The sequence below is a fragment of the Gymnodraco acuticeps genome, unplaced genomic scaffold (assembly GCF_902827175.1).
Source record: "Gymnodraco acuticeps unplaced genomic scaffold, fGymAcu1.1, whole genome shotgun sequence".
NCBI classification, from domain to species: domain Eukaryota; kingdom Metazoa; phylum Chordata; class Actinopteri; order Perciformes; family Bathydraconidae; genus Gymnodraco; species Gymnodraco acuticeps.
Genome location: NW_022992318.1, coordinates 1,330 through 18,942, shown reverse-complemented (window position 1 = coordinate 18,942; position 17,613 = coordinate 1,330). Strand labels below are relative to the sequence as shown.

At 43.1% G+C, this 17,613-nt stretch overlaps 2 protein-coding genes across 2 annotated transcripts; both read right to left on the bottom strand.

The window, feature by feature from the left end:
* Positions 1-11,105: 11,105 nt before the first annotated feature.
* On the bottom strand, positions 11,106-12,591 carry LOC117541248. Its single transcript, XM_034208422.1, has 2 exons — positions 11,560-12,591; positions 11,106-11,370 (listed from the first exon to the last, which is right to left on the bottom strand). Exon 1 carries the CDS (start codon positions 12,482-12,484, stop codon positions 11,561-11,563), a length of 924 nt encoding a protein of 307 aa, XP_034064313.1. The 5' UTR covers positions 12,485-12,591; the 3' UTR covers positions 11,106-11,370; position 11,560.
* Positions 12,535-14,955, bottom strand: LOC117541249. The gene is made up of 3 exons (XM_034208423.1): positions 14,596-14,955; positions 12,579-14,014; positions 12,535-12,544 (listed from the first exon to the last, which is right to left on the bottom strand). The coding sequence occupies exons 1-3, from the start codon at positions 14,863-14,865 to the stop codon at positions 12,535-12,537; spliced, it is 1,716 nt and encodes a 571-aa protein (XP_034064314.1). The 5' UTR covers positions 14,866-14,955.
* Positions 14,956-17,613: the final 2,658 nt, after the last annotated feature.

The following is a 17,613-nucleotide window of genomic DNA, read 5'->3' as shown; positions in this document are numbered from 1 at the left end:
TGTTCCACATAAATACTCATCTGTGGGAGTATTTGCAAATGATCTGAGCGATCACTGTGTTGTAGCCACAATTAGGGACACTAAGGTCCTAAAAGTTAAACCTCGCATTATCATTAACCTATTAAACCCCGAGCCTGTTTTTCAGGTTTCAGGCTCGAAAATGACATTCCCAGAACAAATGACTATAACTTCACTTCTAAAAGGTTTATATGAATAATTGTTGTTATAAAAGCAAGGTTACATCTGTGAGTTGGATGTAGAAGTGTCAAAATCAATATAGATGTTTCTGTGTCAGAGTAAATTCAGATGGAACATAGCAAAAAAATGTAAATTCCTGTCTCCGCCTAAAGAAAACACATTACTTATAGTGAAAACCAACCTTAAATGATGGGTTAGTAGCCTAAAAACTTTAGGAATCCAAAGTATAACATATAATAAGTACCCTGTATCAAGATTGAGGTAAAACAAGTGACATTTGACCTTTTTAGAGAGGTTTATGAAAATAAAGTCCAGGCGGAATAAGCTTTGGGCACATTTGGGCACATTTGGTTCCATCAGTACCATTTGACCTTTTTCAGGTACCAGACTATAAAAATCATTGTATTACATTGAATAATCACTATAGGTATTCATTCCACCCAAAAAAACAAAAACAATTTTTTTTAAAAATATACATTTAAAAAAATAAATAATTTAAAAATATATATATTTGTGTGTGTGTGAGTGTGTGTACTAGGTGTGTGTAAGTGTAGATGTGTGTATGTGTAGGTGTGTATGTGTAAGTGTAGCTGTGTGGGTATGTGTAGGTGTGTGTAGCTGTGTGGGTATGTGTAGGTGTGTAAGTGTAAGTGTAGCTGTGTGTGTATGTAACTGTACCAACGCACTTTACAATAAAACCACACTGTAGGTCATTGTGTGTAGGTGTACTTGCACAATAAAAAAAAACGGAAACATAGGTAACATTTGACTCCAACTGGGGCAGATTTATTTCAAACATTTTACCAACACACTATAGGCATGTAAAACCAAACATTTTACCAATGTATTATACAATAACACCACACTGTAGGTTTGTAAAAACAACAAATATTTTACCAACACACTATACAATAAAATCACACTAGGTATATAAAAACAACAAGTATTTTTTTTTAAATAAACACTCGCAAAACGTTATACCTACCTGAACTTTATACCTACCTGAATGTTCCAGTATTTAGGTCGTGCCACTCCCTGAAACAGTTCTTTTTGACAGTGAAGCACAGAGGGACCTGGCACTTCCTGCAGTACACAGGTGTCTTCACCCTTTTGAGTCCAGCATCTAGGCACCTCCTGCAGTTCTTCCTGACCTTGGTGGCATCTTCCCCATAATACTCGGACATGCATGTGAGTGATGGAGGAGGAGGTGGGGGTGGTGGAGGTGCAGGGCCTTCTGCAGGGCCTTCAGCAAACTCCAACAATTCTGCAGCAAGCTGCTCCCTGAAAGTCTTCTGGGTGTGTGGCTTTGTCCTGCTGGGGTCACTCCTCATCTAACAAATGTGGAAAAACAAAGAGATTAGATTAATTCACTGGTTTATACTTATAGGATAATATTAGACTATAAATGAATAATATTACACCAAATAAATAAGTAAACACATGTATATTCATTCACTGGCCATTCATTTAGAAAATGTAACTCCAAAAAGACAAGTAACACTATTTAGCATTTTGCCTAATCATTCCTGTAGCTTCTCGGCTAAGCTAGCACTGTGACGCAGTTCCACCAAACACATAAGTAATATATAAAAACAGAGAGATTACATTCCTTTCCCGTGGTGGAAGTTCAACATCCGAGTCACTACTGTCCGGATCCAGGTCTGGCTGGAGGAGATCTTCATCATCCGACGACGAGTCATCTGGTATGAGCTATCGTCAGCTAGCATCTCTAGCACCTGCTCGCCTCGGTGGTGAAGCTCTCCCTTCTGGCTGCGTAATGCGTAATGGAGCCGGAGCGGGCGTAGTTTATACTACGGAGGATCATATCTTTGGAACCCATTGGTCGATTTGGGTGATTGACACCTTTTCTGAACCGTTAGAGCCAATAGAATCGAGTGACAGTTAGTAAGTCCCGCTAAACACTTACGTCAAGTAGAGAGAGGTTTGCGTAAACAGCACGTGAGACAGCATTAGCTCGGGACTGCGAAACTTTATACCTACTCTGCTGCCATGAATGTAATGATAGATTATCAGGAACAATTCTAAAGTGACTAATAGACATTGGATTAACCTTAAACAGCGTTTTTGTTCCCTTGAACACGAGCTTTGATCACAAAACAGCAACGGTAAGACATAATTATTGTTATGGTTTTGAAAACTGTTTTTTTTTTTCTTCTCTGTTCTGGCTGATATCTCAGTGAGTTTGTGTCCTACAGTGATGATACTTATAATAAAATAATCTGTGGAATATCAGCTTTCAGATGATATGTAGTTTGTGCATAAAATATTAAGTTTTAAAGATCGTTTTTGCTAGTTAGCACCGGAAGTAGCATCTGCCCGTTTTAGCTAAGGGCTAATGCTAACGCTTCTTGTGAGACTTGTGTTTTGTTTCGGTAAAAATGGTTCCTATCGTCAGTTAGCTGAGATTCTTCTCGTTAATCTGGTATAACACATTAATAGGTTTTTAAATATTAAGATGCCCTGAGACACAGTGTCGTGAAAAAAAAAAACAGGGTCCCCGCCGGCGGGGACCTTCGGGCTTTAAGAGAGACACAAAATATTTTGTTGAGCAGGGTTTTGTTCATGAGCTGTTTGGGTTTGATTGGGGTAACATCGATCTGTGTGCTGATGTGGAAACCACATGGTCTTATTTTTATCTTGGTTTTATGGAGATCATTGATAGACATGCACCCCTGCGTACATTTAGAGTAAAGGGACGAGACAATCCTTGGTTTTCTGCTGAGCTGTCTAGTCTCCTTCATGAGAGAAACAAGGCCTGGGCAAAGGCTAGGCAATCAGGCTCAGAGGTAGAGTGGCTGCATTTTAGGCAGCTAAGGAATAGCTTCACTTCACATATCAAAAGTGCAAAGTCGAAGTACTATCTGTCAGTTACCACAGACAACCTAAATAATCCTAGGAAATGTTGGAAAGCCATAAAATCGATATCCACCGGTGATATCCGTAATGAGCTACCTCCGTGCCTTACCACAGCATCTGGCACTATATCGGACAGGGCCACTATGTTAAATTGCTTTAATGAGCATTTTGTGTCCTGACGAATTGAAAGTACATATTGCCTGAGATCTCATGATGTGGTTTTATTAAATGTGCCAAGTGCTAGGACTGTCTTAGGGAAGAAAGCTTTTAGTTGTGTAGCTCCACTAAATTGGAACAGTCTGCAAACATGTTTCAAACTGAGCACTTTGGTTCCCCTGCATTATTTAAAAACTCAGCTGGGTGACATGCTGTTTGATACTCATGGTACCTGTCTCTGTGAATAGAGTTTGTAAACTGTACCCTGTACATTATGTTGTATGTCATCCTTATTGTTGTTCTGTTGTTTTTATGTTACATGTGTAACTAATGTCCTGCAGGTCACCCTTGAAAAAGAGATCTTTTGATCTCATGGGACTTCACCTGGTTAAATAAAGGCTACAAAAAACAAACAATTAACTGAGGGGTTCGTCCCATTAGCTGAGGGGTTTCTCCCATTAACTGGGAGGTTTCTCCATTAACTAAGGGGTTTCTTCCATTAACTAAGGGGTTTCTTCCATTAACTGAGGGGTTCGTCCCATTAACTGAGGGGTTTCTCCCATTAGCTGAGGGGTTTCTCCCAATAACTGGGGGGTTTCTTCCATTAACTGGGGGTTTCTCCCATTAACTGGGGGTTTCTCCATTAACTGAAGGGTTTATCTCATTAACTGGGGGGTGTCTCCCATTAACTGGGGGGTTTCTCCATTAACTGGGGTTCTCCCATTAACTGGGGGGTTTATCCATTAACTGGGGGGTTTCTCCCATTAACTTGGGGGTTTCTCCATTAACTGGGTTTCTGCCATTAACTGGGGGGTTTCTCCATTAACTGGGGGGTTTCTCCCATTAACTGGGGGGTGTCTCCATTAACTGGGGGGTTTGTCCATTAACTGAGGGTTTCCCCATTAACTGGAGGGTTTCTCCATTAACTGTGGGTTTCTCCATTAACTGAGTAGTTTCTCATATTAACTGGTAACTGGGGGGTTTCTCCCATTAACTTGGGGTTTTCTCCAATAACTGGAGGGTTTCTCCATTAACTGGGGGGTGTCTCCATTCAATCAATCAATCAATGTTTATTTATATAGCCCAATATCACAAATGTTACATTTGTCTCAGTGGACTTTACAGTTTGTACAAAATATCAGTATGACAATATGACACCCTCTGTCCTCAGACCCTCTGTCCTCAGACCCTCTGTCCTTTGACCTTCTGTCCTTAGACCCTCTGTCCTTAGACCCTCACATCGTACAAGGAAAAACTTCCAAAGAAAACCCACAGTTTAAAGGGAAAAATGGGAGAAACCTCAGGGAGAGCAACAGAGGAGGGATCCCTCTCCCAGGACGGACAGACGTGCAATAGATGCCGTGTGTAAATTGAAAAATAATACATTTGCAACATAGGTAGTCCAAATGTTTGGAAATGCATGTGTGTATAATAGGAAAATGAATCCACGAGCATATCCATCCAGGACCTATGATCCAGGACCACAGCCACGACTCAAGATCCAGGGCTCGCGATCCAGGACAGAGGAGCGCAGGATCATCCATGACTCCGGATCCCGGCGTATATAGACACCAAAAAGAAAGACATTTGGGGAAGCTGGGTTAATGGGAACATGAGAGTACACAGGTATAGACAGAGAGAAGGAAGAAGTAAGATGTCCCCCGACAAACTAAGCCTATATCAGCAAAACTAGGGGCTGAATCTAATCAGCCTTAACTATAAGCTTTATCAAAAAGGAAGGTCTTAAGCGCACTCTTAAAAACGGATAGGGTGTCTGCCGCCCGAACACAAACTGGAAGCTGATTCCACAAATGTGGAGCTTGATAAGAAAAGGCTCTGGCTCCCATTGTACTTTTAGAGACTCTAGGAACAACCAACAACCCTGCATTCTTGGAACGCAAGGCCCTAGTAGGACAGTAGGGTATAATGAGTTCTTTGAGGTAAGATGGCGCCTGCCCATTAAGGGATTTGTAGGCGAGAAGAAGAATTTTAAATTCTATCCTGTGTTCTATAGGGAGCCAGTGTAAGGCAGCCAGAACAGGAGTAATGTGGTCCCTTTTCCTAACTCTGGTTAGTACACGAGCTGCAGCATTTTGAATCAGCTGAAGCGACTTGACTGACTTCTTGGTACACCCTGATAATAAAGAGTTACAATAATCCAGCCTTGAAGTAACAAATGCATGGACTAGTTTCTCTGCATCGTTTTGAGGCAAGATATGCCTGATTTTTGCAATGTTACGTAGATGGAAGTAGGCGGTCCTTGAAATTGATTTTATGTGGGCGTTAAAGGATAAATCCTGATCAAATATAACACCAAGATTCCTTACAGTCTCACTGGAGGCCAAATGAATGCCATCCATAGTTAGTATATCCTTAGATAATTTGTTTCGTAGATTCTTCGGGCCAAGTACAATAACTTCAGTTTTGGTCGTGTTTAACATCAAAAAGTTTAAGGTCATCCATGTTTTTAAGTCCTTGAGGCAGTCTTGAATTTTATTTAGATGATTAATTTCATCAGGCTTGATTGATAAATATAGTTGAGTATCATCCGCATAACAATGAAAGTTTACAGAATGATTCCTTATAATACTGCCTAACGGAAGCATATATAATGTGAACAAAATAGGTCCGAGCACTGAGCCTTGTGGCACTCCATGGCTAACTTTGGTTTGCGTGGAAGATTCATCATTGACACGTACAAACTGAGAGCGTTCAGATAGATAGGACCTAAACCAGTCTAAAGCAGTTCCCTGTATGCCAACTAAGTGCTCTTGTCTTTGCAATAAGATATCATGGTCGATAGTATCAAATGCAGCACTGAGATCGAGCAAAACAAGAATAGAGACACGTCCCTTGTCAGAGGCTATTAGAATGTCATTTGTGACTTTAACCAGAGCTGTCTCTGTGCTATGATGTGTTCTAAAGCCAGACTGAAAATCTTCAAATAAATCATTGTTTTTTAAGTAATCAGCTGTTTTGCGACCGCTTTCTCAAGAATCTTTGAGAGGAACGGAAGATTGGAAATAGGTCTATAATTGGCTAAAACCTCTGGATCGAGGTTGTGCTTTTTAAGAAGCGGTTTTATCACTGCTACTTTGAATGATTGTGGAACATAGCCTGATAATAAAGACATATTCATAATATTTAATAAATAAGTGCTAATTAATGGAAAAACTTCCTTCAACAGCTTAGTTGGAATTGGGTCTAACATACACGTTGATGGTTTAGAAGAGAGAATCATTGAATTTAATTGTTCAAGGTTTATGGCTGAAAAGCATTCTAGTTTACTATCTAGTGTAATATTAGAACTTACGTTTCCGGGAGCTGTTGATAACACTATACTGGTCAAAGGCAAGAGGTCATTAATTTTGTTTCTAAGAGTAACAATGTTATCGTTAAAAAAGCACATAAAATCATTACTACTGAGTGCTATGGGAATAGAAGGCTCAATCGAGCTGTGGCTCTCTGTCAGGCTGGCTACAGTGCTGAAAATAAATCTTGCATTATTCTTATTCTCATCTATTAATGAAGAGTAGTAGGCTGCTCTCGCTTTACGCAGTGCTTTCTTATATTCATTGAGAGTAATATGCCAAATTAAACGAGATTCTTCAAGTTTAGTGGAACGCCATATCCTTTCAAGTTGTCTCGACTTTTGCTTTATTTTGCGGGTTTGGGCATTATGCCATGGAGCTAATCTATGTTGTTTTATTTTCTTCTTTTTCAAAGGAGCAACAGAGTCTAATTTTATTCGCAGCGCATCTGTAGCACTATCAACAACATGATCAATTTGGGGTGGTGTACATTTTGTATACGTTTCCTCCCCTACATGCAGACATGCTATCGAGTTAAGTATTGGTGGAATCTCTTCCTTACATTTGGCTATAGCACTAACAGATAGGTTTCTGCTGCAGGAGCTTTTGACTAATGCTTTGTAGTCTCGTAACAGTACTTCAAAAGTTACTAAGAAATGGTCGGATAAAGCAGGATTATGCGGTTCGACTAATAGTTGCTCAATTTCAATACCATAAGTCAGAACAAGGTCGAGAGTGTGATTATAGCAGTGGGTTGGTTTATTTACACTCTGACAGAAACCAACAGAATCTAATATAGAGTTAAATGCAACAGTAAGGCTATTTGTATCATCGTCAACATGAATATTAAAGTCACCTACGATAATTACTTTATCTGTTTTAAGAACCAAAGTTGATAAAAACTCAGAGGATTCAGATAAGAATTCTGAATAAGGACCTGGTGCACGGTACACTGTAACAAATAAGATTGGCTGCAAAGTTTTCCAGGTCGGATGCGTAAGACTAAAAACGAGACTTTCAAAGGAGGTATAATTTAATTTTGATTTAGTATTGATAAGTAAACTTGAGTCAAAGATGGATGCAACTCCACCTCCTCGGCCCGTGCCTCGGGCAATATGAGTATTGATATGGCTGGGTGGAGTGGCCTCATTTATGCTGACATATTCTTCATGTCTCAACCAAGTTTCAGTGAGACAGCATATATCAATATTATAATCTGATATTAAATCATTTACCAATATTGCTTTAGATGCTAGAGATCTTATGTTTAAGAGACCACATTTAATATTCCTGTTTTGTTGCACTGTAGTAGTTGTTACATTTACTTTTATTAGGTTATTATGTATGACACCTCTATTAGGTTTTACCTTAACTTGTCCTTGGGCAGACACACACACCGCTAATATTGGGTATTTTATTGGGTTGGGGATTCCTATGGATGACTGCCTAGGAGAGAGCGCAGAGAAGCGTGTAAGACTGCGACTCCGCCTCCTGGTCTCAACTCCAGTTTGTCATGGATTAAGTCCACAAAGCCCTGAAATGTTTGCCGAAATGAGATGTGCACCTTCCAAAGTAGGATGAATGCCGTCTCTCTTAATCAGACCAGCTTTTCCCCAGAAGGCTGTCCAATTATTTACGAAGCCCACATTGTTTGCTGGGCACCACCAAGACAACCAGCGCTGAAATGATGACATGCGGCTATACATGTCATCATTGATCAGATTGGGGAGGGGACCAGAGAAGATTACGGTGTCCGACATTGTTTTAGCATAACTACACACCGACTCCATATTAAGTTTGGTGCAATCTGATTGGCGTAAACGAACATCATTACCACCGACGTGAATACAAATCCTACTGTATTTACGTTTATTGTTAGCCAGCAGTTTAAGATGCGCCTCAACGTCGCCCGCTCTGGCCCCCAGAATGCATGTGACTGTGGAGGCTTCGGTCTCTAATTTCACGTGTCTCATAATAGAGCTACCAATAACCAGAGTTGGCTTCTCAGCGGGTGTCTCGCTGAGTGGGGAATATCTGTTAGATACGTGAACGGGTTGGTGGGGACCTGCGGGTTTCGCGTTATGCCTCTTCTGAACAGTCACCCAGTCTCCCTGCTGCTCGGGAGTTGCTGGGGGACGGCTAATAGGAGCTACCTTTTGCCGGTCCGCACCGGCTAACATGGGCTTTACTGTAGCTGAGTTACTTTCTAAGATGCGGAGCCGGGCTTCTATGGCTATGATTCCCGCCTCCAACCTAACAACTATACTACATTTAACACATGTACCGGTACCAGTAAAGGAGGTAGGGAAGTAACCAAACATGAGACAGTTAGAGCAGGAAATAGCACCCGAGGGTGGGGAAAGAGCCATGGCTAGCTATCAAGCTAAAGTAGCTACCGTTAGCAAACCCGAAAAGAGTGTAGGCAACTGTGGAGTTACAGTCGCTAAGAGAAGGAGAGTTGTGAGTGCTTAAGTTATAGTAACGTGTGATTACAACGTCAGGCAGTTGCCGTGATCAAGAGTTTTAAAACGATCGATTACGTTAAGATAATAAGCTATCAGCAGCAGAACAGGCACACGGGATACCCGGAGATGACAACAACCGGAAGTTACAACATGCTTACCGCAATAGTGGTCCGTGTAGGACCATGAACTGTGGGGTTTCTCCATGAACTGTGGGTTTCTCCCATTAACTGGGGTTTTCTCCATTAACTGGGGGGTGTCTTCATTACCTGGGGGTTTCTCCCATTAACTGTGGGGTGTCTCCATTAACTGGTGGTTTCTCCATTAACTGGGGGGTTTCTCCATGAACTGTGGGTTTCTCCCATTAACTGGGGTTTTCTCCATTAACTGGGGGGTGTCTTCATTACCTGGGGGTTTCTCCCATTAACTGGGGTTTTCTCCATTAACTGGGGGGTGTCTTCATTACCTGGGGGTTTCTCCCATTAACTGGGGGGTTTCTCCATTAACTGGGGGTTTCTCCCATTAACTGTGGGGTTTCTCCATTAACTGGTGGTTTCTCCATTAACTGGGGGTTTCTCCATTAACTGGGGGTTTCTCCATTAACTGGGGGTTTCTCCATTAACTGGTGGTTTCTCCATTAACTGGGGGTTTCTCCATTAACTGGGGGTTTCTCCATTAACTGGGGGTTTCTCCATTAACTGGTGGTTTCTCCATTAACTGGGGGTTTCTCCATTAACTGGTGGTTTCTCCATTAACTGGGGGTTTCTCCATTAACTGGGGGTTTCTCCATTAACTGAGGGGTTTCTCCCATTAACTGGGGGGTTTCTCTCATTAACTGAGGGGTTTCTCTCATTAACTGGGGGGTTTCTCTTTAACTGGTGGGTTTCTCTCATTAACTGAGGGGTTTCTCCCATTAACTGGTGGGTTTCTCTCATTAACTGAGGGGTTTCTCCCATTAACTGGGGGGTTTTCTACCATTAACTGGGGGTTTCTCCCATTAACTGGGGGGTTTCTACATTAACTGGGGGGTTTCTTCCATTAACTGAGGGGTTTCTCTCATTAACTGGGGGGTTTCTTCCATTAACTGGGGGGTTTCTCCATTAACTGGGTTTCTCCCATTAACTGGGGGGTTTATCCCATTAACTTGGGGGTTTCTCCATTAACTGGGTTTCTCCCATTAACTGTGGGGTTTCTCCATTAACTGGGGGGTTTCTCCCATTAACTGGGAGGTTTCTCCATTAACTGGGGGGTTTCTCCATTAACTGAGGGTTTCCCCATTAACTGGAGGGTTTCTCCATTAACTGTGGGTTTCTCCATTAACTGAGTAGTTTCTCCCATTAACTGGTAACTGGGGGGTTTCTCCCAGGGGCGGACTGGGGGGAAAAAGTGGCCCGGGGATTAATTGACAGACAGGCCCACTTAATGCGCGGATGTATCGGCCGGCCGGCGACGAAAGTATGTTACTTAACAAAAAACCCTATGTATTTTATGTTATTTTGGACCATTATTCATATAGTCATCACATTACCTGAGCCCTTGAGTTGCCTAAGCAAAATAGTTACAGCATATATTTAGTGATTTTAATGTTAACAGATCATTGATGCAATAACATTTGGACCCAATTTGCCTGACTTGACGCATGGAATAAAACATGGGCGTAGGAAGCATCCTCAATGTGGGTGAGACAATTTGACAGGGGGTGTGGGCAGGTGGTGGACCTCACCTCCTCTAGGGGGGTCCGGGGGCATGCTCCCCCGGGAAGATTTGTTTTAAAATGTTGAAGTTAAATGCATCAATCTGGTGCATTTTGAGAGCAAAATTAGGGACTAAATCTATGGATACATCTCTCAACACCAATATGAAACAGAACTGTAAACAGATTTACTTTTTCTTTCAACATTTATTTGAACAGCAAGTGGAGGCAAAAGTGACTGCACCCAGAACAATAAACCTGCTCGCTAACTAGCCTAAACTCAGTAACAGAATGTGGGTTCTGAATGAACGTTCTTCTCCACAGCCGTGCGACCTCTGAGTCAGACGTCACTTCCCCCTTTTCTATCCTACGGGTGCAGCCACTCCCCCTGAACCCCATTTCCCCCCCCTCCCCTATGCAAGCCCCTCCCTCTGAACCCAGGGCTCGCTACAATACTGTATACACATACACAACAACAAAAAACACTAGAGGGCAGGGCAACATACTTATAAACAATAAGCCCTGTCAATACTTCCCTCTCTACCCTTTTGGGTCTATAAGTGAGCTCATCCATGTGTTGCTTTTAAAAGGAGGAGGCTGGGTTGAAGTGGTTGATTTTGACATTGGGAGCAAGGTTGTAGAAGTCAGTCCCCTCTGGAAAAAATAGGGTGGCCTATGGGTGAGAGACAAAACATATATGCATGTTATGTACACATTATCGAAGAGATACTGACATCCACCTGAAGCCTTCATTAGAACAAATGTCATGTTTTTAATGTTGTTTAATAGTCTGCAATAATCACTAATTTATTAGTGTCAAGATTGGGAAGTCACATAGTAATAAATGTAAATGTATTATTACCTCACTGAATTAGTAGTTTCTGCAGCAGCTCACTTTTCTCTGCAACACCATCTATAATTTGGTCACTATCCAGCATCTTCAAAACATCTGGTTGAGTAGCCATGAGCATAAAGGACTCCAGGTTCTGTTGAGAGAGCGAGCTCCTGAGCTTGTTTTTGATGAATTTTAGTGTTGAAAAGCTTCGCTCGCATGCTACCTGTGTGACAGACAGGGTAAGCAGGAACCTGTATGCAAGGCCAATGATGTGGTATGCATCTGTCAGGAGGTTGTACTGCTTAAGGATACGGTAGCAACACAATGGGCAGTCCTTGCAAGATGAGCACTTTTTATATACCATCTCCGCTTCATCTTCAGCATCCTCTGGCCCAGCCTCTGTTGTCTTGGTTGTGTATTCCTCAAATACAGATGTCTTCAACCTATTCCACTGTCCTGCCAGACTGATGAGCTCACTCTGTAATTTGGCCACCGTTGCTCTGTCATCTAATGGCAGCAAGCACTTGCTTAATTCTTGGAGTGCTGCCTCTGGGAAACCACCGGCATAAGATGTTACCTGGCTGAATCTTTTTGGGTCCAGAAGTGCCAACTCAGCATACAAAGTGCCATTTTTGAGGAAGCGCTGGTGCATGCTTCCTGTGACTGTGTCCATGATTTGATTATGGACATCAATCTTGTATGATGTTTCAGCATCAGTCACAGCCTCATCCTTGGACATCTCTCCAGGCATGGTTTTCTTCTTTCTACCCCGTTTCTGTGGCAGAGCGGCCTCAACCTCCAGCTCAGTCTCCTCACTCTGCTCCTCTGTTTGATTGTTGGCCCACTGGACGAATGTGGCGGCCGCCGTCTTGACTTTCTCGAAGTCTCTGGTCATATCTTTCAGCTGTGTTTCTGCAGCCACAATCATCCGATGAGCTGTCAGGATGTCCATTCCACTTTTCTGAAGGTATTTTGAGACTGGTGAGGTGACCTGGAAAATTCTCAGGAAGATCTGAGCTGTAAGTATTGTTTCATACCTCAGAAGCTGGGTGATGTATCCACGTGCATTGACCCATGCAGTGGCGTTGATGGTCTGTCCATGTTGGATGGCGGAGAGGGTATGAAGGACATCAACATACAGGGCATTATCTGGCTTTCCAAAAGAGCCAAATACCTTAGTCACAGCAACGTCTTTGGACCACCAGCGTGTCTCTCCAATCGGGGCGAGACGTCTGTGTCTTGGGTCTTTGCTCTCCTTCTCCCAGATGTTCATCCTCTGGTAGGACTCTCTGATGAAGACAGCGATGTTGTTCAACAGGGAAAAAAGAGACCCACTTGCCAATACACATTGTGTTGTGTCTGCCAGGACGAGGTTCAGGACGTGTGCGTAGCACCATACATGGACATGGGTGGGGGACATTTTGGCGAGCAGTGCAGAGAAGCCTTTATATTGGCCTTGCATATTGGAGGCCCCATCGGTGGAATTTCCAATACACTGCCTCACATCCAGTTTCATGGTCTCCAGTACTTCATTCACAACAAGTTGTGCAAAGTACTGCCCAGTGGATGCCTCACATTTAATCACAGCAACAAGTCGCTCATGAACAATGTCTGTCACATATCGTATGACAACAGAGCACTGATCTTGGGCTGTGATGTCCTGTGTGGTGTCAATCTGGATAGAATACATGCCAGATTCCCGGACTTCAGTGGCGATGGTGGCCTTCATTAGGCGTTGGATGGTGGTGATGATGTAGTTGATGGTTGTTTTGGATAGGAGAGTGACAAGGGAACCTCTACCTTGTCTTAAACCAGACTGGTGTATTTGCTTGCTCTTTTCTATACAGAGAATGAGGTGTTCCTTGAGACACACATCATATTTTCCCAGCAAAACAATCATCTCTAAAAAGTTACCATGATCAATGGTGTCATCATCTAGTGTATATAATGCCTCCGCCTGCGTGCCCCTGTAGCTCAAACCCCTTTGACCAATGAGTTTCAACACATCTATGATGCGCTCCAACACTTGACGCTTCCTGCGGACTTCCTCTCTGTGACGTGACATCTGAGGTCCCATGAGAAGGTCCTGAATTGTGTTTTTTGAGAATCTGAGGAAATATGCCTCAGCGCAACCTCTGTGAGCATGGCTCTGCTCATGCTCCTCAACTCTCTGATGTATGTGTGTGAAGTTGGTCATGCCAGTGATGAAGGAGTTGCTATCTCTAGGATTAGCAAAAGCCATACAAAGGGAGCAGAAGAGTACTTCTCTGGCTTCACTGTATGATAGCCATTTCCTGTTTGTGCCGTCTTTGCAAAAAAAAGCCCTCTGCACTACAGCCTTGTCTGCCTTCTGCTGGGGGTGAAAACGGAAGAATAGGTCTAATGTGCCTGACATCGGCCTGGTGAAATAATCAACTGGGGTGGCACTGACATCCTGGCCTTGACTAACTCTGTCAGTGTCAGCAGCAGGATCATCTTCAGCCTACATAAATGATTAGTATTGATTAGTATGTTACGTTATTATGTTACCACCATGTTATTATTATGTATGTAAACCAAGTAAAGTCTTAAAGACAGTAACAGGCTAATTTCCACCAGACAGTAACTTTAGTTGCAGGTTGACAAATAATGGACCCTTTATTATTTTTAGTATTAATAAGGTAACCTAACGTCTAAGCTAATCAAACAAAAGACAGTATAAGCAATCATAGTAGTCTCATTGATTCACCAGCCCAAGTCAAGTGGCTATAATGTTCAAATAGATTACCGTTGTCAATGAGTGAAGCAAATCTACCAGCAGCTTGCATATTTCACCAGAATTTGGTCAGTGAATGGTGTTAATTTTACCCTGTCCCTGCGAACACACAATGTACTGTAGGCAATAGGCTAGCTAGCTAATGCATTAGCTGTCCCTGTGAACACACAATGTACTATAGGCAATAGCCTAGCTAGCTAGAAATAGGCTAGCTAGCTAATATTACCTCATCTGCTACATTAAAAAGCAAGCTAGCATTAGCCAAATGAGGATTTTCACTTTCAGCATCAATCATAACATTAACTTACCATCATATCACTGCTGGTACTGGGCTCTAGATGCCGCTGTGCTGTGTCAGTTTCATTGCTGGACTCACTGCCACTGGGAATGGCCGCTGTGTCGGCTAACGTTACATCAGCTTCTCCGGTGGTGGTTGTACTACAACTAGAACCAGCTGCAGGACCAAACGAAAAGTCTGTAATTTTTTTTGATTTTGCTGAACCTTCCTCAAGTGCTTTCATTTTTTTATCCCTAAGTTTTTGTGCACCTCCTTTACGCTTTGGAGCTTGTTTATCCATCAGTAACTCACTCCTGATCTTTCACTGCGCAGTGACAGCTCCTACGGGCCTGATGGGGAGTGGCCGGCCCGGAACACTTACAAATGTGGGCACTTACAAATGTGGGCCGGTAGGATTTAGTTAAGCAAAAAAAAAAAGGGAGTGGCCGGTATACTTACAAATGTGGGCCGGTAGGATTTAGGCAAAAAAATAAATAAAAATAAATAATAATAAATGTATTTATTGTTTTGGCCCTCCGGCCCACGCACAGCACCGGCCCACCGGGGAAACTCCCGGTATTCCCGATGGCCAGTCCGCCCATGGTTTCTCCATTAACTGGGGGGTTTCTCCCATTAACTGGGGGGTTTCTCCCCTTAACTGGGGGGTTTCTCCATTAACTGAGGGGTTTCTCCCATTAGCTGAGGGGTTTCTCCCATTAACTGGGGGGTTTCTCCATTAACTAAGGGGTTTCTTCCATTAACTGAGGGGTTCGTCCCATTAACTTGGGGGTTTCTCCATTAACTGGGTTTCTCCCATTAACTGGGGGGTTTCTCCATTAACTGATTGTTTCCCCATTAACTGGAGGGTTTCTCCATTAACTGTGGGTTTCTCCATTAACTGAGTAGTTTCTCATATTAACTGGTAACTGGGGGTTTCTCCCATTAACTTGGGGGTTTATCCAATAACTGGAGGGTTTCTCCATTAACTAGGGGGTGTCTCCATTAACTGTGGGGTTTCTCCATTACCTGGGGTTTCTCCGATTAACTGGGGGGTTTCTCCATTAACTGGGGGTTTCTCCATTAACTGGGGGGTGTCTTCATTACCTGGGGGTTTCTCCCATTAACTGTGGGGTTTCTCCCATTAACTGTGGGTTTCTCCCATTAACTGGGGGTTTCTCCATTAACTGGGGGGTGTCTTCATTACCTGGGGGTTTCTCCCATTAACTGTGGGGTTTCTCCCATTAACTGGGGGTTTCTCCATTAACTGGGGGGTTTCTTCATTAACTGGGGGTTTCTCCCATTAACCGGGGGTTTCTCCCATTAACTGGGAGTATCTTCCATTAACTGGTGGTTTCTCCATTAACTGGGGGTTTCACCATTAACTGAGGGGTTTCTCCCATTAAGTGGGGGGTTTCTTTCATTAACTGAGGGGTTTCTCTCATCAACTGGGGGGTTTCTCCCATTAACTGAGGGATTTCTCCATTAACTGGGGGTTTCTCCCATTAACTGGGGGTTTCTCCATTAACTGGGGGTTTTTCCCATTAACTGGGGGTTTCTCCCATTAACTGGGGGGTTTCTCCATTAACTGGGGGGTTCATCCCATTAACTGGGTTTATCCCATTAACTGTGGGGTTTTTCCATTAACTGGGGGGTTTCTCCATTAACTGGGGGGTTTCTCCATTAACTGAGGGTTTCCCCATTAACTGGAGGGTTTCTCCATTAACTGTGGGTTTCTCCATTAACTGAGTAGTTTCTCACATTAACTGGTAACTGGGGGGTTTCTCCCATTAACTGGTGGGTTTATTCATTAACTGGAGGGTTTTTCCATTAACTGGGGGTTTCTTCATTAACTGGGGGTTTCTCCATTAACTGGGGGTTTCTCCATTAACTGGGGGGTTTCTCCATTAAGTGGGGGTTTCTTCATTAACGGGGGTTTCTCCCATTAACTGGGGGTTTCTCCATTAACTGGGGGTTTCTCCATTAAGTTTGGGTTTCTCTCATTAACTTGGGGGTTTCTCCATTAACTGGGGGGTGTCTTCATTACCTGGGGGTTTCTCCCATTAACTCTGGGGTTTCTCCATTAACTGGGGGTTTCTCCCATTAACTGAGGGTTTCTCCATTAACTGGGGGGTTTCTTCATTAACTGGGGGTTTCTCCCATTAACTGGGGGTATCTTCCATTAACTGGTGGTTTCTCCATTAACTGGGTGTTTCTCCATTGACTGGGGGGTTTCTCCATTAACTGGTGGTTTCTCCATTAACTGGGGGTTTCTCCATTAACTGGGGGTTTCTCCATTAACTGAGGGGTTTCTCCATTACCTGGGGGTTTCTCCGATTAACTGGGGGGTTTCTCCATTAACTGGGGGGTTTCTCCATTAACTGTGGGTTTCTCCCATTAACTGGGGGTTTCTCCATTAACTGGGGGGTGTCTTCATTACCTGGGGGTTTCTCCCATTAACTGTGGGGTTTCTCCCATTAACTGGGGGTTTCTCCCATTAACTGGGGTTTCTCCATTAACTGGGGGGTTTCTTCATTAACTGGGGGTTTTCTCCCATTAACCGGGGGTTTCTCCCATTAACTGGGGGTATCTTCCATTAACTGGTGGTTTCTCCATTAACTGGGGGTTTCACCATTAACTGAGGGGTTTCTCCCATTAAGTGGGGGGTTTCTTTCATTAACTGAGGGGTTTCTCTCATCAACTGGGGGGTTTCTCCCATTAACTGAGGGATTTCTCCATTAACTGGGGGTTTCTCCCATTAACTGGGGGTTTCTCCATTAACTGGGGGTTTTTCCCATTAACTGGGGGTTTCTCCCATTAACTGGGGGGTTTCTCCATTAACTGGGGGGTTTATCCCATTAACTGGGTTTATCCCATTAACTGTGGGGTTTTTCCATTAACTGGGGGGTTTCTCCATTAACTGGGGGGTTTCTCCATTAACTGAGGGTTTCCCCATTAACTGGAGGGTTTCTCCATTAACTGTGGGTTTCTCCATTAACTAAGTAGTTTCTCACATTAACTGGTAACTGGGGGGTTTCTCCCATTAACTGGT